This window comes from Mastomys coucha, unplaced genomic scaffold, assembly GCF_008632895.1.
Source record: "Mastomys coucha isolate ucsf_1 unplaced genomic scaffold, UCSF_Mcou_1 pScaffold12, whole genome shotgun sequence".
Classification (NCBI taxonomy): Eukaryota; Metazoa; Chordata; class Mammalia; order Rodentia; family Muridae; genus Mastomys; species Mastomys coucha.
Genome location: NW_022196894.1, coordinates 20,560,973 through 20,580,461, shown reverse-complemented (window position 1 = coordinate 20,580,461; position 19,489 = coordinate 20,560,973). Strand labels below are relative to the sequence as shown.

Below are 19,489 nucleotides of genomic sequence, written 5' to 3'. Positions count from 1 at the left end.
GGTACACTTCACCTCCGAGGCGGCGCTGGCAGCCAGTCAGACAGCAGAAGTGCTGTCGTGGCCGCCGACCAATGGGAAGAGGAAACGTCAGAGGTTCGCGCCGCCCGGAAGCGTCTGAGAACCGGAGAGAGGTACGAGCGGAGAAAGAGCGCGGTGCTGTAGGAAACCGGCATGTCCACCAATCGCGAGGCTCCTTCCCGATTCCGACCAATTGCTTGAGAGAGGGCTTCCGGTGGCTACCACTCTGGAAACTACGCCATGTGCACACGTGACTCGCGCGCGCTCACCGAGGTGCAACCCCGGGAGGTGTTAAAGTACGTGGGGCGTCTTGCCTAGGGATAGGCTCTCAGAGCCCAAACTTATTACAGTCTCGCTGTTGTAGAAAAGAGGTCTGGTACCTTGTAGAGACACCGCCGTGGAGACCGACTTAAGTTCAGGTTCGGCTTCCAGCACTCCGTAGCGGTGAGGCAACCCCATCTCTACCCCATTTTCGAACCTGTTTTCTACAAAACTTAAGGCAAAGTGTTCGCTGGCAGTGTTGGGAATTAATTGAATTCTTTTTTTTTTTTCTGTAAGTTTCCTAGCAGAATTGCACACAGTTAGCATGCAGTTAATAAAAGGCATTAGAGCTTGTTCATTGGTTGTTCTGTTCTCCAGTTTTGCTTCCCTCAGACAACTAGTTGTTTAGGAAAGCCTCTTCTCATCTTAGCTTTCTGCATAAGCTATTCAGATTTTTATCAGTGAACGGTAACCTGTGCATGTCCACTATAGCTCCACCTCTAAGTCATAATTATCTCTTGCTTGCAAAGGTCTCATAACCGATCATCCTGCCTCCAAACTTCATATCTTGAATATTTTAAAATTCTTCAGCTCTCCACCCTATGGTTGTGTGCACTCTTGAGCGCACTAGGGAATCTGGAGATCACAGATTAGACTAGTCTGGTGGACCCAGGAGCTCAAGATCCTGTCTCTGTCTCTTGCGCGCTGGGAATTCAGGACATTGATGTTGCAATTGCTACAGTGAGTGGAATTCAACGCCTCCTGTTTGTACGGCAAGTAAGCGGCAAGCTTTATGGACTGAACCATCCGCAGCGCCTTCCTGCTTTTTAAAAAATTATTTCAAATCGTGCTACTGTCCTGCTTAAAATCTTTAGTGGCTTTTCATTGCACTCAAAGTAAAATGCTAACTCTATGGTAACTTACAAAGCTGTCTAATTTAATGATATATATCCTCACCTATTAAATATCTTAGTATGAATAATAATCAGAATAATCAACTCCTTTCCTTTTAAAACTTTTTCATTGTGTATATTTAGTGTATATGGTACTTTCTTGTATAAGCAAACTGTATAATGTATATATTATGCTCTTTTACCTTTTTCTCTCTGCCTTTTATTCCTTTTGTTTCTCTAGGCAGTTTGGCTTTGTCGTATACACACATATGATTTTAAGTACTTTTATAAAATTTAGGAACCACAAATGAGATAAAACATGTATTTGTTTCTCTGAGGCTGGCTTAATTGCCTTAAGATAATTATCTCCAGTTATAATCATTTTCCTGTACACAACAAAATTACATTCTTAAATTTTTGTTTGTGAGCCTAGCCTTTAGTGGTTGAGCCATCTTTCCCATCTTATAACTGCATTCTGTATGGTTGAGAAGAAATCATTGTACATAGCCACATTTTCTTTATCCTCCTGTTGTTGAACTATGAGGTTGGTCCTGTAGCTTAGCTATTGTGATAGTGCTGGAACAAACATTGATGTTTTGCCAAAACCCCTTTCCTAATTACAAAGAAAAAGAAGGTTTATTTTGATGTGCATGGTTGCTTTGCCTACATGTAACCTAGTGCATGCCTGTTGCTCAAGGAGGCCAGAAGAGGGTAGAGAATCCCTTGGAACTGAAGTTGCAGATGGATGTGAGCAGCCATGTGGGTGCTGGGAATCAGATCCAGGTTCTCTAGAAGAACAGAAAATGTTCTTAATCTCTGAGCCATCTCTCTCAAGCCTAGGTTGCAAGTATTGTATTGAGAATTTTTATATCCATGTTCATTAGGAAGATGGGTCTATAATTATCTTTTCTTTGCTGTGTCTTTGGTGCTAGTAGTAAGCCAGTACTGACTTTATTTTCAAGAAGTTATTTTATGGAATACTTTGAGAAATATTGCTGTTTTTCCTAAAGGTTTAGTGGAATTCTGCAGTGAATTTATCTGGGATATTTGAGCTTGTTTTAGTCACTGTTCTCTTGCTGTGAAGAGACAAGGCAACTCTTGTTTTAAAAAAAAAGCATTCAGTTGGCTTGCTTACAGTTTCAGAGGCTTAGTTCATTATGGTTATGGCAGGGAGCATGGTGGTATGTAGGCAAATACTGTAGTAGTAGCTGAGAGATACACCCTGGTCCACAGGCAGGAAGACAGACAGACAGACAGAGGGGCAGGAGAGGGATAGAACACGCACCTAGGTGTGTCATGGCTTTTGAAGCCTCAAAGCCTACCCCCTGTGACACTTTTCCTCCAACAAGGACTTACCAACTCCAACAAGGACACAGTACTTCTAATCCTTTTAAAGAGTTCAACCTGGTGGTGACTAAGCATTCAAATATTTGACCCTATGGGGGCCATTCTTCTTCAAACCACCACAGGGCTCTTTTTAGTTGTGAGGCTTTTGTTGTTTTGAGTTATTTTTACCGCTTCAGTACTGATGCTTGTTACACAGTTGTTTAAATTATTTATCTCTTTGTTTGACTGGCGGGTTGTATACTTCTAGGAATTATCCATTTCTTTTCAGCTTTCCTGAAGATGTGAATTTTGTTGATATTTTGTAATGGTTCCCTTTTTTGTCTCTGATTTTGTTGATTTAAGGCTTCTCTCTGGGTTGGGTAAGGGTTTGTTAATCCTGTCATTTCATGGATTCATATTTTTTCATTTCAGTTTTATTCATGTCTATGCCTCCTTCAATTTCCTGTTTTACTTTGTGTGTGGGCACATGCTTGTACTACAGTGTGCATATGGAGGTCAGAGGACAACTTGCTGCAGTCAGTGTCCTTCCAGCCTGTCAGTCCTGAGTACTGAATTAGCTGGCCAGGCTTGGTGGCAGTGGTGTTGTGCTGTTGTCCTAGATTCTGTTGCTATAGTAAAAATAACCTGAAGAGAGTGAAATGTTTCTTTGCCTTACAGTTCCAGGTCAGGTAAAAAGTCATTGTTGAAAGGTGTCAGAGGTAGGAGTTTGAAGCCGCTGTTCACACCTCATCCACAGTCAGGAGCAGAAACAGAAGTACCCATGTTGCTGGCTTGTTCACAATTTGCTATCTTTCTCTCCTTGTATATAGGGCAGATGTAGGACACTGTTGAATTCTGCTGTTTATTTGTTGTCAGGATAGCCTTGTGTACTGGTGAGAGTAGGGTCTTAAACTCACCCATTGTTGTGCTAGAGCTATTCTATATCTTTCTTTCTTTTCTTTTATATATATACATATATATATGAAAAAATATATATATATAATGCACATATAAAGTTTATTTTTATTTTATGTGCACTGGTATTTTGCCTGCATATATGTCTGTGAGGGAGTCAGAACCCCTTAAACAGGAGTTACAGGCAGTTGTGAGCTGTCATGTGGTCCTTTGGAAGAATAGCCAGTGCTCTTAACTTCTGAGCCATCTTCTCGGCCCCATTTGTGTGTTGAGGGAATATATAATTTGTAATAGTAACATCTTGATTGATTGTTTGTTCCGTAGTCAATATGAAGTGACCTTATCTTTTCTGAATAGATTTGGTTTGGAATATATTTTGTCAGATACTAAATTAGCAACACCCATTTATTTCCTAGGTTCATTTTTTTGGAATACTCTTTTTCCATTCTTTCTCCCCAAGGTGGTTAGTAGTATCTGTCCTTGATGGTGAGATGCATTTCTTGGAGGCAACAAAAAAGGTAGATCTTCCCTACATCTTTTTAACCGAGTCTACTAGCTTGTGTCTTTTGATTGAGGGATGGAGATAATAGAGATTCAATTATCAATGAAAATAAGTATTACTTTCCATCATTTTGTTGATTTGTAGTGTGTCTTAGTTAGAGTTTTACTCCTGTGAACAGACACCATGACCGTGGGAACTCTTATAAAGACAACATTTAACTGGGGCTGCCTTACAGGTTCAGAGGTTCATTATCATCAAGGTAGGAGCATGGCAGCATCCAGGCAGGCATGGTGCAGGCGGAGCTGAGAGTTCTACATCTTCATCTGAAGGCTGCTGGTGGAAGACTGACTTCCAAGCAGCTAGGGTGAGGGTCTTTTAGCCCACACCCACAGTGACACACCTACTCTAACAAGGCCACACCTACTCCAACAGGGCCACACCTTCTAATTATACCATTCCCTGGGCAGAGCATATATAAATCATCCCATAGTGGTAGGCATTTTCCAGTTCTTGCCATAGTTATTCTTTCTTTTGGCCTTCTGGGTATGTTTATCTTTCCACTGTGATGGACTCCTTTTGATATCTTCTGTAGCATGTCCCTTTTGGTTATGAATTCTATTATCTTGTTTTTATCATGGGAAGGCCTCCTTTCTCCCTCCCCAGATGGCTTGGGTATCTGTGGTCTGGCAGTTGTCATCTTTCAAAGCTTAAAGTATATGATTCCAAGTTTTGGCCCATGTGTTTGTGGTACTGGGTTCAATACTGAAACTTCTCTGAGAGTAAATGTTGTCTGTAAAAACAATCATTGAAGCGTGGGCCCACTATGAAAATACAGTAATAGTCCGAAAAGCAAAAAGCAAGTCATCCCTTGAGCTCTGGCCATCCTGGATGCAATGGGGCACTGATAGTACTAAGAACTAAGATAGTTCACTAAGGTATGTTTACTGTGGGTGGGCATGGAAAGAGGAAGAGCAGAGTAAGATTAGTGTGTGTGAACATCACCTGGGAGCCTTTCACCTCACCAAAGGAACAGTTCTACCCAAATGTGCTTCTAATTAGAATTACTTGGAGGAGCATGGGCAGTTTTGCAACTGCAACACTCAAGAAAAGTTTTCTCCTAGCAGTTATTAATTGCCTGAAGATCCTCTGGGAGACACCCAGCCTGGTGAGCCCCTCTACTAGCAGCTGTTTACTGCTGTACATCCTCAGAGGGGTAGCCTCCATAACAGAACACTAACTGGCAAGTCTCTTACAGCCAGTCACAGGGTGTACAGATCTCATGCAGTTAATCATTGTTATTTAGAGTTCAAGAGCTCAATGGCCATGCCATGCTTGGTAGACAGCATTCCACGACATGACACCCCCTTCCTCCCAAGTCTCTTTCCTCTGCATTCTTGGAGCCTTGGGTGAATGAGTAGGTGCTGTAGATGATGTAGGTTATAGATGGTATAGATATTGGTGATATAGATCACCTATTTAGGGCTGAGCACTCAGCACTCAGTCTTTTCTACTTTGGCCACTTTTGTTTCTACAGAACTGTTGCCCACCAAAGTTTTGTGGTCCAGAGATGACAGCAGCAGTAATCTGGGCATAAGCATAAACATGTAAAGGCAGTTTGAAGGCACATCATGTTCAGTTAGCAAATCCACAGCAGTAGCTTCTCCACTGACCGAGTTTAAGTACTGGATTTATAATACTAGCCATGAATTTCTTCCATTTCTTTCTGTGGAACAGGCCTCAACTCTAATTGAAAAGAAGTTGGTTTTGTCTAAAATGACCATGCTAGTCCTGTATCAGAAGGCATGTGATAGGTAAGACTGTTGGTGGCAATCTTCAGCTTTACACAGCACCTTTTAAGAACCGTGGAAACTAGCCAACAGGGAGGAAGCTTCCAGCTTAATCCCAGCTTGATTTTCCCATGTCCAGCAGCCAAAGTGTGTGATGTCTTCAGCAAGAAGGTCTTTCCGTCTAGTTCTGTGGGCACCCAATAGCGTGGGGGTGGGTAAGGGGTTCCTTGGCCAGCAACTCTTAGGAAGGTGGTCTACCCCTGGTTTTAGAGTTCTTATTAATAACCTTATGGCATCTGAGGGTATCTTTTTCCACCAATACACCACACTTCAAACTCTTTAACTATTGCTTTAACACAAGCCTAGGCACGTTGGAGAGTTTTCTCATTCCCTTGCATGTCATCTGTACCTTTACCTAATTGTAAAGTTTCTGAGCATTATAGCTGTGTTTGGTCTAGTATCCTGTGTGAACTGATTTCCTCTCTTCCTCTTGGTGTGTTTATGCCTTTCAGTTTCTTTACTGAGTTGGTAAACTAGCATTATAATACCTGTGAAATGAAATCTTTCTGCAAAGGGTAGTCAGGATCAGTGAAGGCCCGCCACCCATGATCCAAGCAAATGCTAGTTGATCTTGGGGTCAGTAGCTAAGGGGACACTAGAGAAAAATGCTAGTAAGATCCAGTATAGCATGGAATATTTCAGTATCTATTCTTTCCTTAGAATATTGGGCACATATGGATGAGAAGTAATACTTTAGTATGAGTTCCACAAACCACATTCGTACTTCATGAGCCCTCCCTCCTTATCCCGGGGCATTACCCAGAGTCTCACAAACACTGCTTTTGGCTATTTTGTCTTTAGATATTTCAGGTCATTACAAATGCACATTTTCTTTTGAGTTATCCAGTGTCTTAATTTGGTTTCTATTGCTATGATGAGCACCATGACCAAAAGCAACTTGGGAAGCAAAGGGCTTATTTGACTTGCAGTTAACAGTCCACTATGGAGAGAAGCCAAGGGATAACTCAAGGCAGGACCCTGGAGGCAGGCAGAAACTGAGTCAGAGACCCTGGAGCAGTGCTGCTTACTGGCTTGCTCAGTTCTTGTACAGCTCAGCACCACCTGCCCAAGTGAAGCTAAACTCTCACACATCAATCAAGAAAGTGCACCATAGGTCAGTTTGGTGGAGGCAGCTCTTCGGTTGAGATTCCCTCTTCCCAGATATGTGTAGGTTTGTGTTATGTTGACCAAGAACAACCTGTCCTCCCAGACGGGCCCTCTTTGTCTACTTTTCCTTATCCCCTCTTGATAGTTTTAGCATTTTACAAACTTGATTTACATGGTAGTCTAAATAATTGAGATCTGTTATAGCCTCTCTTACCTTGTAAAGATTATGTCTTATTTTATGGCTCAGCTGAATTGACCTTAGCTCCATTATGAACACAGTCCTGTCTTGGTCCAGTGAATTGGACATTGTTGGGATGAAATATTTTGACAAGAAGCAACTTAGAGGAGAAAGGGTTCATTTTGAACTAAAGTTCCAGAAAGATAAAGTCCACCATGGTGGTGAAAACATGGCCACAGGCAGAGAAGCATGATCAGGAGAACAAACCTGGCTGATCTCATGGCCTCTGTACCCATAGGTCAGTCTGGTGGAGACAACCCTCAGTTGAGTTTCCCTCTTCCCAGATATGTCTAAGTTTGTGTTGACCAAGACCAACCTGTACTTGGTAGTAGAGAAAGTAGGTAGAGAGCAGCAAGGTCCAGCTATAAAACCTGAAGGCCCACCACTTGTGAAGGCCCCCAGCAAGAATTCACATTCCAAAGGTTCCATAACTTTCATAGATACATTTCTAGGTAAGGACCAAGTTTTCAAACTCATGAACTTCTGCTTCCATTCATATTTACTTGACAACATTCTACCATTGGCTCCCATAGGTTTATGGCCATCTCATGATGCGAAAAGCATTTAAGTCCAACTTTCAAAGTTCCCATTGCCTTTTTAACAACACCAACATGGCTCAAAAGTCCAAAATCTCTTCTGAGACTCCAGGCAATCTTTGAATTATATCTTCCAAACAACAAAAACCAGATTACATACTTCCAAAATACAATGGGACTGAGTAGACATTCCTACTCCAAAAGGGAGAAAGGAGACATAGTGATAAAAGATCAAAGTATTACTAAAATCCAGCAGAGAAAATAACATCCTTTAGTACCATTTCTGGTACCTGGGACTCCAGTTTCCAAGGCCTAACTCTGCCCCCCCAGCTTTGCTACCTGCAGCATACATCCCCCTCTTGGGTTGGTTCCACTCCGTATGCAGCCCTCCTTGGCATCTGTGCCATGGTGATGACATCTCAAGTATCTTGGGTTTTCCATTACAACCCAGGCTTTATCCTAACAGCTTCACACAGTGGCTTCATGAGGACTCCTTGCAGGAATTCCTCCCAACCTGCCACATGCATTTCCTGGACTTACATGCTCTCTGAAAGACTAAGAAAAAACAAACAAACAAACAAAAAAAAAAAACTCATGACCTCCCCAGTCCTGTATCTTTCATGCATCCAAAATCAGTATGACATGGATGATACTACCTATTTCTTCTCCCAGCTCAGGGTGGAGCCTGAATCTCTTGAACCATGTTGTAACAACTTCAGTATACTGTAGCTGGTAAAAACTTACCTACGTATTTGCTAGATATGAAGTGGAGACCAGGACATTTACTCTCCTGTCCAGGGTTGGGACCTTAGTTGAAGTCCTCAGGACTCCTTCCTTTCCTTTTGTTGCTCTGCAGAGCAAGGGGCTTGAACAGTGTTAATTCTTAGCAGTTACCACCTCTTTTTTCAGGACAGGCCTGGGAGGCAGGTTTGAGCTTCCTACTGCTTTTTCCTCCTCTCTTAAACTGCACATATATTTATTTCTGCCTCACCTGTTTTTTATTCTATGCATGCATCAGAGTAGTCAGTAGTAACCATGCAACAGGCTCAGTGTTAGGCTGACTTAGAATTTTAGAATATTGCCTTTAGAGTCAGGCTAAATCAAATTCTTAGAAAGGGGCAGAATGCAGCCAGATTCTGTACCAAAACATCACACTATTGGCCCCCAGTCTAGGTCCTAACAGAATCCTCGTTCTCCTTGTGAGCGTCATGAACTAGGCTCCACTGTCTTGGTCTTTTTGTGTTGCTATCTTCTGGCTTCACTAGAACAACCCATTACATTCCACTTCAAGCACTCAATGCATTTTCATCCTAGAGTTCTAAAACCTTAACATTCCACAAAGCAAAAGCCTAAAGGCCATGAGGTCAGCTTTACCACAGTAATGACACCACTTCTTGGTACCATTTCTTGAATTCGTTTCTTTTCTGGTTATTGTGATTAAAAAAAAATAATAACCTGGCTAAAATACAAGTTAGCAAGAAGGTGCTTATTTTAGCCCACAGTTCCAAAGCCCTAGTCTGTCTTGGCAGGGAAGGCATGACAGCAGGAACAGAAAGGTGGCTGACCACACTGAATCCGTGCTCAGGAAGCCGTAGAAATGCCAGGTGTCTCTCTCACACATACACTTTAAAAAATCATTCCCAATTTAGACAGTTCAGTGACAGAATATTCCTGATTATCATAGTTTCTTGTATTGGACCATTTGTAAGGCCTCCATTTGCATACTATACTAAGAATTTTCCTCTCTGTATTATAGGCTAGATCTGACTGCTGTGTATTTTCTATCACTACTGCCTCATCCTCACGATTTACTTACTATGGGTTCCAAGTTTTGGGATCCCACGAGGGGCAATGTGGGCACTAAGACTGAAGTTGTTACTAGGGACCAGGGCGTAGCTGTGACAGGCCTGACCATGCTGCTTCTTGGTGAAATGTGGATTTGGGGACTCTGGATTAGAAAAGGGGTTGTTAAACATGCTAGAGGGGGCTTAATGGGCCATTTTAGTATAAGCATGGAAGACAGTACTGAGGGAGATTTGACCTGTGGGGTCCAGGTCAAGAAATTTCATAAGGAAGAATATTAGGAAGTGGCTGAGATACAGTTCTTGTGACATTTTAGCGAAGAATGTGTTTGCTTTTTTCCCTTGGCAAGAAAAATCTGCCTGAGGCTAAATTGAAGAGTTTTATATTAATGGCATTGGGACAGAGATTTCAAGACAGCCTAGTATTGACTCTTTTGTATGGATGGTAGTGGTCACTGTTACACAGATCTATAATGAAAAAAGAGCAAGGAAAACTACAAAATGTACAGTTTGAGGAGAAAAGGAACACCAGGAAGTATAATGGAGCTGAGTCTAGTGCTCAAGGAGTTAAAATGTTTAAAGAAAACCCAATGACCTGAGGGCATGACCCCACCCAGATGAGCTTTCTGTTTGTGGAAAGGAATTAAAGCTTGAGCAGTGAACCCTCTAAAAGAGTGAGCTGATGAAAATGTAATTAATTGAAGGAAGGGTTGTGTTCCAGCCCTAGCAAGCAGCAACTTGGCAGGCTTGGCTGTGTGGTTCTGGCTTTAGAGTCAAGGATCCAAGAAAGGGTCTGTGGAATCTCCTTCTGTGACTAAGGAAAGCCGTTAAGGCCAGTATGTGGCAGAGATGTCTCTACAGGCATGCTAAGGGCCATTATGTGAAGCCATGAAGGTGAAGTCTGGTTTGCCTTGGAGACCCCAAGATTTTGGAGATGCCCAAGTGGTAGGATAACTGCCAAAGAGACCTGCTAACAAGGTGTAGAACCAGCCAGAGAGGAGGGCGAGGGAGGAACAGAGGGAGGGACAGATTTTGTTGCAGTCAACAAATCTTAAAGGAGTTGGAAATCTGAAGAGCACTTTGACATCAGACATGGAGACGCTGAGTTTTGGTTTTCCTTGGTCCTGTATTTCCTCACTATGTTCCCATTCCTGTACATTCTGTGCCATTGTACATTGGAAGTGTGCCATCTGCTTTTATATTTTGATTTCACTGGGGGTTACAGTTAAGAGATATCCATGAGCCTCAGGAAAGAGTTTGAACTTGGACTTTTAAACTATTTTGAGACTGTGATAGACTGTGGGGACTTTTGAAATTAGACTGAATGCATTTTTGCATTATAATATATGGCTATAAGCCTGTGGGGTCAAGGGAGTGGAATGTGGTGGTTTGAGTAAGAGTGACCCCTATAACCTCATATGTATGAATGCTTAGTCATAAGGGAGTAGCATACTTGGGATGAATTAGGAGATGTGGCCTTGTTGGAGTAGGTGTGGCCTTGTTAAAGGAGGTGTGTCACTGGAGGTGGGCTTTGAGGTTTTCAAAGCAGTTTTCTCCTGCTGCCTGTGGTTCTGGATATAGAACTCTCAGCTACTTCTCCAGCACCATGTCTGCCTGTGTGGCGCCATTCTTCTTGATGACGATGGGCCAAACCTCTGAAACTGTAAGCCAGCCTCAGCTAAATGCTTTCCTTTAGAGGAGTTGCCTTAGTTGTGGTGTCTCTTCATAGCAGTAGAACACTGTGATGGCTATTTAGTACAGATCTACTCCTTCCTCTGCCACCATAAGAAGTGTCAAGCCAGCACTTCCATCTGCATGTCTTTTTCTTCTAATTTATCCCTTTTGACAATTTTTCTGAGAGGACAGCTCAACCTCACTTGCATGTCTTACTGTCTAGATAAGGGTCCAGGCTAGTTTACTTGAAGCCTTGTCCCATATATGCTACTTGGAGAGATTGTAGTATATTCTCTAATCTATCAGCCATTTTGGGGGTGTCTCAGGTCAAGAGACATGCCTTCATAACTCACTGAGGAAAATGGCCACCTTGAGGTCCACACTACTACTCCTTCAGACACAGCAGATTTCATGGTATATCTTTTACCCACAGCACGGAGAATGGAAGTCATGGCATCCTGTGCCACATTTGGAAGTGTTGTCCTGGTGGAGTCTCCACTCTTAAACAGCCAGCTTCAAAGACAATGGAAGTGTGCCTCACAAAGTCATCTGGTTCTGTCATGTGGCACATTTGAGCAACAAGCATTGTGTGAACTTTTTCTGGGAGCACAAATGGATGTTTGTTCATACCAGATCACCCTCAACAATAAAAAAAAGCATACAAGTCTAGAATGATAACCAATGAATTTATTGGGGTTACTTAGGGGAACATGAGTGATGGGGGTTCAGTAGGAGCACGGGCAGCTTATAAGTGACTACACACCTTGAGGAAAATCAGCAGTTGTTCACTCACTGCCTATATATCTTCAGAGAGGGCTCGACTTCCGAGCCTTTCCATCCTAGCAACCACCAACTGCCTGAGTATCCTGGGGGAGAGGCAGGCCTCATGAGCCTGTGCAACCTCCATAGTAGAACACCAACATGCCCATTCTTGTGTGGGTCTTTTACAGATGATCACAGCTGATGAGAGTTTAGAGGCCTACAGCCACATCATGCTTAGAGGACAGCAGTCCTCTAATACATAATTAGTCCATAATTAGAGCTAGTAATTATGACTAGTGTTGGGTTGATTAAAAAAGAGGGGAAAGTAAATAGAACGAGTGAGCCGTGGGCACAAAAGGGAGATGGTGCTGCTCAGGCTAAGGGTGGAATGAAGAGAGAGAGTAAAGAAATGCAGTCACATAACCTAAAACCTCAGGTGACTCAGAGACCCCACCAAACAGGTGTAGCAGTATATTTTTGCTGTCCTATTTCCTTCTGGGCAGCCATCCCATGGGGCCATTTTCTCTTCACACCTACATTTCAGCTGTCTCTCCCTCCTGTGTCTGTCTTCACGACATGTGGTCTGTCCTACACTCCTCTTATGGTGGAGTCCTTCTCCTTCTCCTGTGTTTCTTGCTGGGGAATCCTAAAAGTCCTGCCTCTATCTCCTCTGCCTAGCCATTGGCCACTGGCTTTTTATTGACCAGTCAAAAAACTAACTGTTGGCATGGTCCTGCAGCAGATGTGAGAATTCCCATGTAATCACAAAGCAATTCAGCAACAGACAGGTCAGCCTGTGATCTTTTGAGAAAGCTCTTAAAAGTGAAAGTGGAAAAGGAATTAAGAGAAAAAAGATCAGGATGAGAACAAATCAGCACTGGAGTGTAAACTGATCCTGTCAATGACTAAAGGGGAGAGAACTGGTGAAGCAGGCTGAATATAGTCTCTTGACTGATGGTGTCAGTCTGGATCCTGTGTCCCTTCTTAGGCTCTTAGATGTCAAGCTCACCAGGACAGTCATTTGCAAAGTTAGGCTACAAGCTGATCCTGTTGGTTGGCTGTCCTTCTCAGGAGGTGTCATAAGTACTGAGCGGTCCACCGGGGTCAGGTTGTACATACTGCCCTTATCACGGCGCTGAGCCTGTCCTCAGGAGCCAAGGGACAGATACCATAAGTTCCTTCCCCATGTTGGGCATTCCACTTGAAACCAGGCCAGCTCTGGCTCTGACTACGTTTGCACTTGCTGAAAAGGCCTTTTGCAAAGTTCCTTCCCACGAGTCTAAAGGAAACCTGCTGTCCAGGTTTCAGCACACTTGTTTGGATTTCCCACAGTGTTTGGAGCAGAGATCATAAAATGGCTTCTGTTCTCTTGTTGAATACTCAGAAGAAAGGGCTTTTGTGGTGTCTGCTGTGACAAAAACATGGTGACTTAAAGCAACTCGAGGAGGAAAGGGCTTATTTGACTTATAGGTAAGAGTCCGTTTTATGTAGGGAAGACAGGGTTGTCTCAAAGCAGAAGCCAGAGCAGAGACCATGGAGGAGCACAGCTTACAGGCTTGCTCCAATGGCTTGCTCAGCTTGCTTTCTTACACCATCCAGGTCCATCTGTCCAGGACTGGCACTGCCCACAGTGGGCTAGACCTCGCTTATCAATCATTTGTCAAGAAAATGCCCCCCACAGACATGGCCACAGGGAGGCTCTGTTTTAGGCTCTGGCCCCTCTCACTCACTGAGAGGAGAGAGCTTACCTAAGAGGAACTACTACTTTTTATGGCCTATTTATCTATCGTAAGAGGAACTATTACTTTTTATGTTCTATCACACTTACAGAAGCTATGAAGAACTAGGAAAACAGGAATATTGAAAGCCAGTAATAAGTTTTCTTAGAATTGGGTTGAGTTCGCCGGCCTTTCCATCCTCGGTTTAGTTTACCAAAACGCCTAAGAAGACAGGAACTTTATAAGTACCTACCCCAAAGTAGCTATAAACTGCCATTAGTGATGTAATTACCCATCAGTACCAGCCACGTGGAGGACCACAATTGTATGGAGCCATAAAAAACTTGCTACTCCTGGCGTGAAGGGCACAGCGCCAGAAAATTCCCAGCTCCTGCAATCAGTTAGCCTCGGGCTTTGCAAGCCACCGGTCGCTCTAGCCCTGGTCAGCCAGGGCTCTGTGGTGGAAGGCCTGGCGCTTGCGCACTGAGCGGAGGCGGCGGCGGCTGGGCGTGTGATTGGGGATGCTCCTGCTGCGGCTGCCGAGAAGGGTGGTGGTGAGTGCTGCCCTGGTAACGGTCCTCCGGCCTCCGGAGAGGGTCGGTTGGCTGTCCCCTAGCCCGCAGACTCAGTTTGCGCCCTTGACCATTCTGCCTCCAGGAGGGCGGCGGAACGGCAGACCCCGGGGAGTGTCCCCGGGCCCTTGCCTTGCCCTCCGGACCCAGCGGCCAGGTCACAGCCTCCGGGTTTGTGTTTATCAACTGCCCCCGAGTCATAACGGGTCGTCAGCACCCTGTGTCCAGTGCCTCGAAAACACCCTGTCTCCGTTTTAGAGAAAACTGAGGGGTCTTCCTGATAGAGCTGTACTCGGTCGTTCCTGGATTGGACCGGACCTCCCCTCATACCTCATTTGAGTTGACCTTTCCTTGTCCTTTTATCTGGTGCTCAAAGGGCCTCATGCCTCTTTTATACAACTTTCCAAAGTACCTTTATAGTCATGAATTTCTCAAAGTCGACCAGAGCCCTAAATCAAAGTGTGCCAAACTAAATATATGAACTTAGACAAGTTCCCTAACTCCTTAAATCTTGTCTTGAATCGAGGGAAATGTTGTGTGATCGGAAGGGGGTGAAAGATAACTCACCCTGAAGGGCACATAAGTGCTCTGTCAATTACTTCTTTTCTTTTTTAAAATATATACTTATTTTTATGTGTATGGATGTTTTGTCTGCTTGTATGACTATGCACGTTGATGCTGGGACTTGAACCCAGAGCTTTTGGAAGAGTAGTCAGTGCACTTAACCACTAAACCATCTCTGCTGCCTTTTCAAAATAGAATAATACATATGGTCATGTGAAAAGTCCTTTTCAAGTGATGTTAATGCTAAGGAGCGCCCCTTATGGCGGATGTTTTGGTTAAATGATACAGTTTGATAGTTGTTTTGAGAAGGGGGACTATATGTCAGGAGTTCCAGAAATGACTTTTTTTTGTAAATGCACATCTAAAAATTCATATGCAGGAAGATGATAATCAGCATTATATTAAATAGCTGAAACATACAAACTTCTTAAAGTGGAAATTTTAAAGATAAAAGAGAGTAAGAAGTAAATAGGTCCCTCTGGCCACCATTATCAACAAACAACAATATTTTGCCCCATCTTGTTTTTCTGAAAAAACTAGGAACTATGAAGTGTTGGAAAGTACACTGGAATACATCAGGAATGCTAGGCTACCTTGAAAATAATATAGAGTTGTATATATGTACCATAGCCATAAACATTCAAAATCAAAGTCTCATTCAATCTAGACAAAAGATAAGCAAGTACCAGAAGCCAGTAACTAATTTCCCTTAGGTGGGGGAGCATGAGTGACCCCACTTGTGTCATATGACTGGGTGCAACCAGTCTGCATGCGCTGTACTGGGGCTGAGCACAGCAGACATCAGAGCCAGTTCACTGCTACAGAGAGCTCATCCACTGATGCCTTCGCTCTCCCTGACCCGTTTACACTCACAGTCTTGGGTGCCACCTGCTGTTGTAAATGCATTCATGCTGCCTGGTGTGGAGCCTTATGGCCACCTTACATGGTCAAATATTTGAGAATCCTTTTTAATTTTAATTCCGTTTGTTTATTTACTTGGGGATGGGTGGGGAATTGTGGGGATTAGAAGGTAACCTGTTCAGCATGTGAATCTGGAGGGTTGAACTCAGATGGTCAGGCTTGGTGGCAAGATCTTTATCCCTGCCTGTCTTAGTCAGGGTTTCTATTCCTGCACAACATCATGACCAAGAAGCAAGTTGGGGAGGAAAGGGTTTATTCAGCTTACTTCCACATGGCTGTTGATCACCAGAGGAAATCAGGACTGGAACTCAAGCAGGTCAGGAAGCAGGAGCTGATGCAGAGGCCATGGAGGGATGTTCTTTACTGGCTTGCTTCTCCTGACTTGCTCAGCCTGCTCTCTTATAGAGCCCAAGACCTCCAGCCCAGGGATGGCACCACCCACAAGGGGCCCTACCCCCTTGATCACTAATTGAGAAAATGCCCCACAGCTGGATCTCATGGAGGCACTTCCCCAACTGAAGCTCCCTTCTGTGATAATTCCAGCCTGTGTCAAGTTGACACACAAAACTAGCCAGTACACTGCCCCATTTCGCTGACCCTATATATTCAAATCATTATTAACCATTATATTAATCTTCTGTGTGTAACTGATATTACTGTGAAAATGTGTTACACTGGTGTCTACTAGTGCTTCATACCCAGGATATAGCATAGTATCTTGTGACAGTGTGATATCCCCCCTTCAGAAGTACCACCACCACCACACCACCACCACACTACACCACACTACACACCACACCACCACATCACACCACAGCACCACCACCTACCTCCACCACCATACCATACCACCACACCACCATACTACATCCCACCGCCACACCGCCACACCACCACACCACACCACCATTACCACACCACACTACACACTACACTACACACCACACCACCACACCATACCACATCACCACCACCACACCACTATCACCACACTACACCACTACCACCACCTCCACTAGCACTCGTTTTCTTCATTTTCTAGGCAGGACTATAACCTAGACCTTATACATTTATATACTTTTAAACAACCATTTCAAACAAATTTAAATAAGATAATTCCTCATAGGTGTTTGTTTTTTCTTTCTCAAATAGATTGCAATGGAATTTGACCAAAAGTCTATTTTGCTTTTGATGAGAGCCATTGCTGTTATTCTGAGGATATGATACATTGAGAGATAATTAATGCCGGGCAGTGGTGGCGCACGCCTTTAATCCCAGCATTTGGGAGGCAGAGGCAGGTGGATTTCTTAAGTTTGAGGCCAGCCTGGTCTACAGAGTGAGTTCCAGGACAGCCAGGGCTACACAGAGAAACCCTGTCTCGAAAAAAGACAAAAACAATAACAAAAACAAAAACAAAAAAAAAGATAATTAAGGAAGGGTCACTTTTTAAGAAAATGGGTAAATGAGATTTTTTTCATGTTTGTAAAGAACGTTTGTTTTCTAGGTATGCAAAGAAGCCTGTTTGTCCTGATGTCTTCAGGGAGACCATGGATCAGCCCGGAGTTCTCCTCTGGGTAAAGGCAGAACCTTTTCTAGTGGGTGCCTTGCAGGAGCCACCTCCTTCTAAATTCAGCCTTCACTACCTCAGGAAGATAGCCACCTATGTGCGAACTCGGGCCACAGAAGGCGCCTACCCACGCCTGTACTGGCCTACCTGGAGGCACATTGCGTGTGGAAAGCTGCAGTTGCCCAAGGATCTAGCATGGCTTTACTTTGAAATATTTGATAATCTTTCTGTGAGGACACCTGAGGAACGCCTGGAATGGTCTGAAATTTTGTCCAACTGTGCAACTGAAGATGAAGTTGAAAAGCAAAGAAATCAGGTATGAACTGATGTATATGTAGTTCCTCTGAGAAATAATCCATTCTTAATTTTTGTACTAGCCATATAGTTTGAGGTCTTAGGTTGTTGGCAATTGTGACTCTAAAGTACCAATTTTAGCATTTCCAGTTTGGAAGTATTTTGAGGTATGTGCTTAATTAATTAGTTCTTACTTAATACTAGTCTGTATTTCCCCACTCCTGAAGGAAGCATGAATTGGAAACTATTCTGCTGACTTTAAAAATATTTTGGGGTAATTAGGATTACACAAGGCTATCAGCTCAGAGCCCTGAGACTTAATACCAGCAGCTTTGTAAGAGAGAGAGAGACTGTCATACACACAGGCAAACAGTGTCTCTCACCACGTGATGGCCTCCCATACTGCTGCAGGTCTCTACTAGCAAGAATACTAGAGCCACATATGTGGCCTCTCAACCTCGGATCTCCAGCACTATGAGCCACACTAAAGCTCTTTAAAATCAGCCAAGTCTGTTGCTTTATCTTATTAGCAACAGAAAACAGGTAAATCAATAACAGTCAGGCTAGTTATGTAGTTCTAGCATACAGCAGATGTCATTTTCACACAGTCTGGTTGACTTCAAATCTCAACGTGAATATTCAGAATGGACAAATGATATTCAAGCCATATCATTCTGCTTCTGCCTCCTGCTCCATACAACTCTTATGCTAACAGATAGAATCATATTCTGTGATAGTCCCTAAATCTTAACTTATTAAAATGCTAGTCACTCATTGGAGGTCTGAGGCAAACTCTTTAGTTATGAGACCCTAAAAATCAAGTTTTCTATTCATAGTATGTAGTGGAATCAGCTGTGCTGTTGGTAAACATTGCTATACCAAAGGGAATAGTTAAACAGAAAGCAGTAAGTAGCCCAGAGCACATCCAGACACCATCAGAGCAGATACAAGTTGTTAAAACTCTAAATTCCCTTGTTGTGGCTTGGGGTTGCACCCTAAAGCCACAAGCAGTTCTTCCTCTGTGACTCTTCTAGGCTCAGCCTATACTTCAGCTCTCGATTTAGAGTCTCATGACTGCAGCTTTCCAGGTTGGCACTGTAGAATGGTAGTTCCCAGACACAGAGTCCTGGTGGATGTCCCATTATTTCTGTTCCAGTACTGTTGGCAGTGGATAGTGTATAACAGGACCCCTCCCGTTTTACTTTCAAATCCGTGCGGAAGCTGCTGTGCCTCCAGCATACATTACACTAAATGCTAATGAGTGCTCCTTTGGATTTGGTCATCAGCTGTACCTGGGCCTGCTTGACATAGCTGAGGTGGCCCAAGAGTGTTCTCCTGGAAAGCAGGGAGCAGCAGCTGAGAACGTATGGAGAGCGCTTGGAGCCTGTTCCTGAGACAGTTCTTTCCTTTAAGGCCCTGGGCCTGTGGAGGGAGAGGTAGCTCTGCAGACTTCTGAGGTGCCCTCTAAGTCACTTTCCTCTTGTCCTGATGCTTCTGGCCTCATTTTATCCATGCTGATCTCTTGCTGGGTTGCTGGATGCACTCCTTTGCTCCTTTCCTAGAAGATCTGTAAATCTTTCAAATCCTTTTGCTTTGTTCCCCTTTAAATTAGAGGTTCTATTTTTAGGTGGTGCTTCTAAACCCTTCTTCCTGCAGTTCAAAGGTAACCCAGGGGCAGCTTGGCAGCTTTGTTGTTTCAGTATTTTCTCTGCCAAGCACCCAAGTTTGTCACTTTTAAATTCTGCCTTCCATAAATCTTTAGGTGGGTATGGGCACAACCCTTTTGCAAGAGCTAACTCAAAGAATCCTGGGAGAACTGCATCTCTTCTGAAGGCAGAACTGAGCAAGACCTAGAGACTTCCTACTAGGGCCCACAGCAACCTCTCACAGATCCACCATCTCCTCACATGGCCACGCTGGGCGTCCAACTTCCAACTCATGACTCACTTTCCCAAACCACAGAGGCCAGCAC

The 19,489-nt window shown here is 43.7% G+C and overlaps 1 protein-coding gene across 1 annotated transcript in view; it reads left to right on the top strand.

Moving 5' to 3' along the window:
* Window positions 1–108: 108 nt before the first annotated feature.
* The window catches only part of Tbccd1 (TBCC domain containing 1), a 44,927-nt gene continuing 25,546 nt past the window's right edge, over window positions 109–19,489 (top strand). The window contains exons 1-2 of the mRNA XM_031364594.1: window positions 109–314; window positions 17,161–17,539. Coding sequence (XP_031220454.1) covers window positions 259–314; window positions 17,161–17,539 — 435 coding nt within the window. The 5' untranslated portion in view covers window positions 109–258. The remainder of the gene's footprint in view (window positions 315–17,160; window positions 17,540–19,489) is intronic.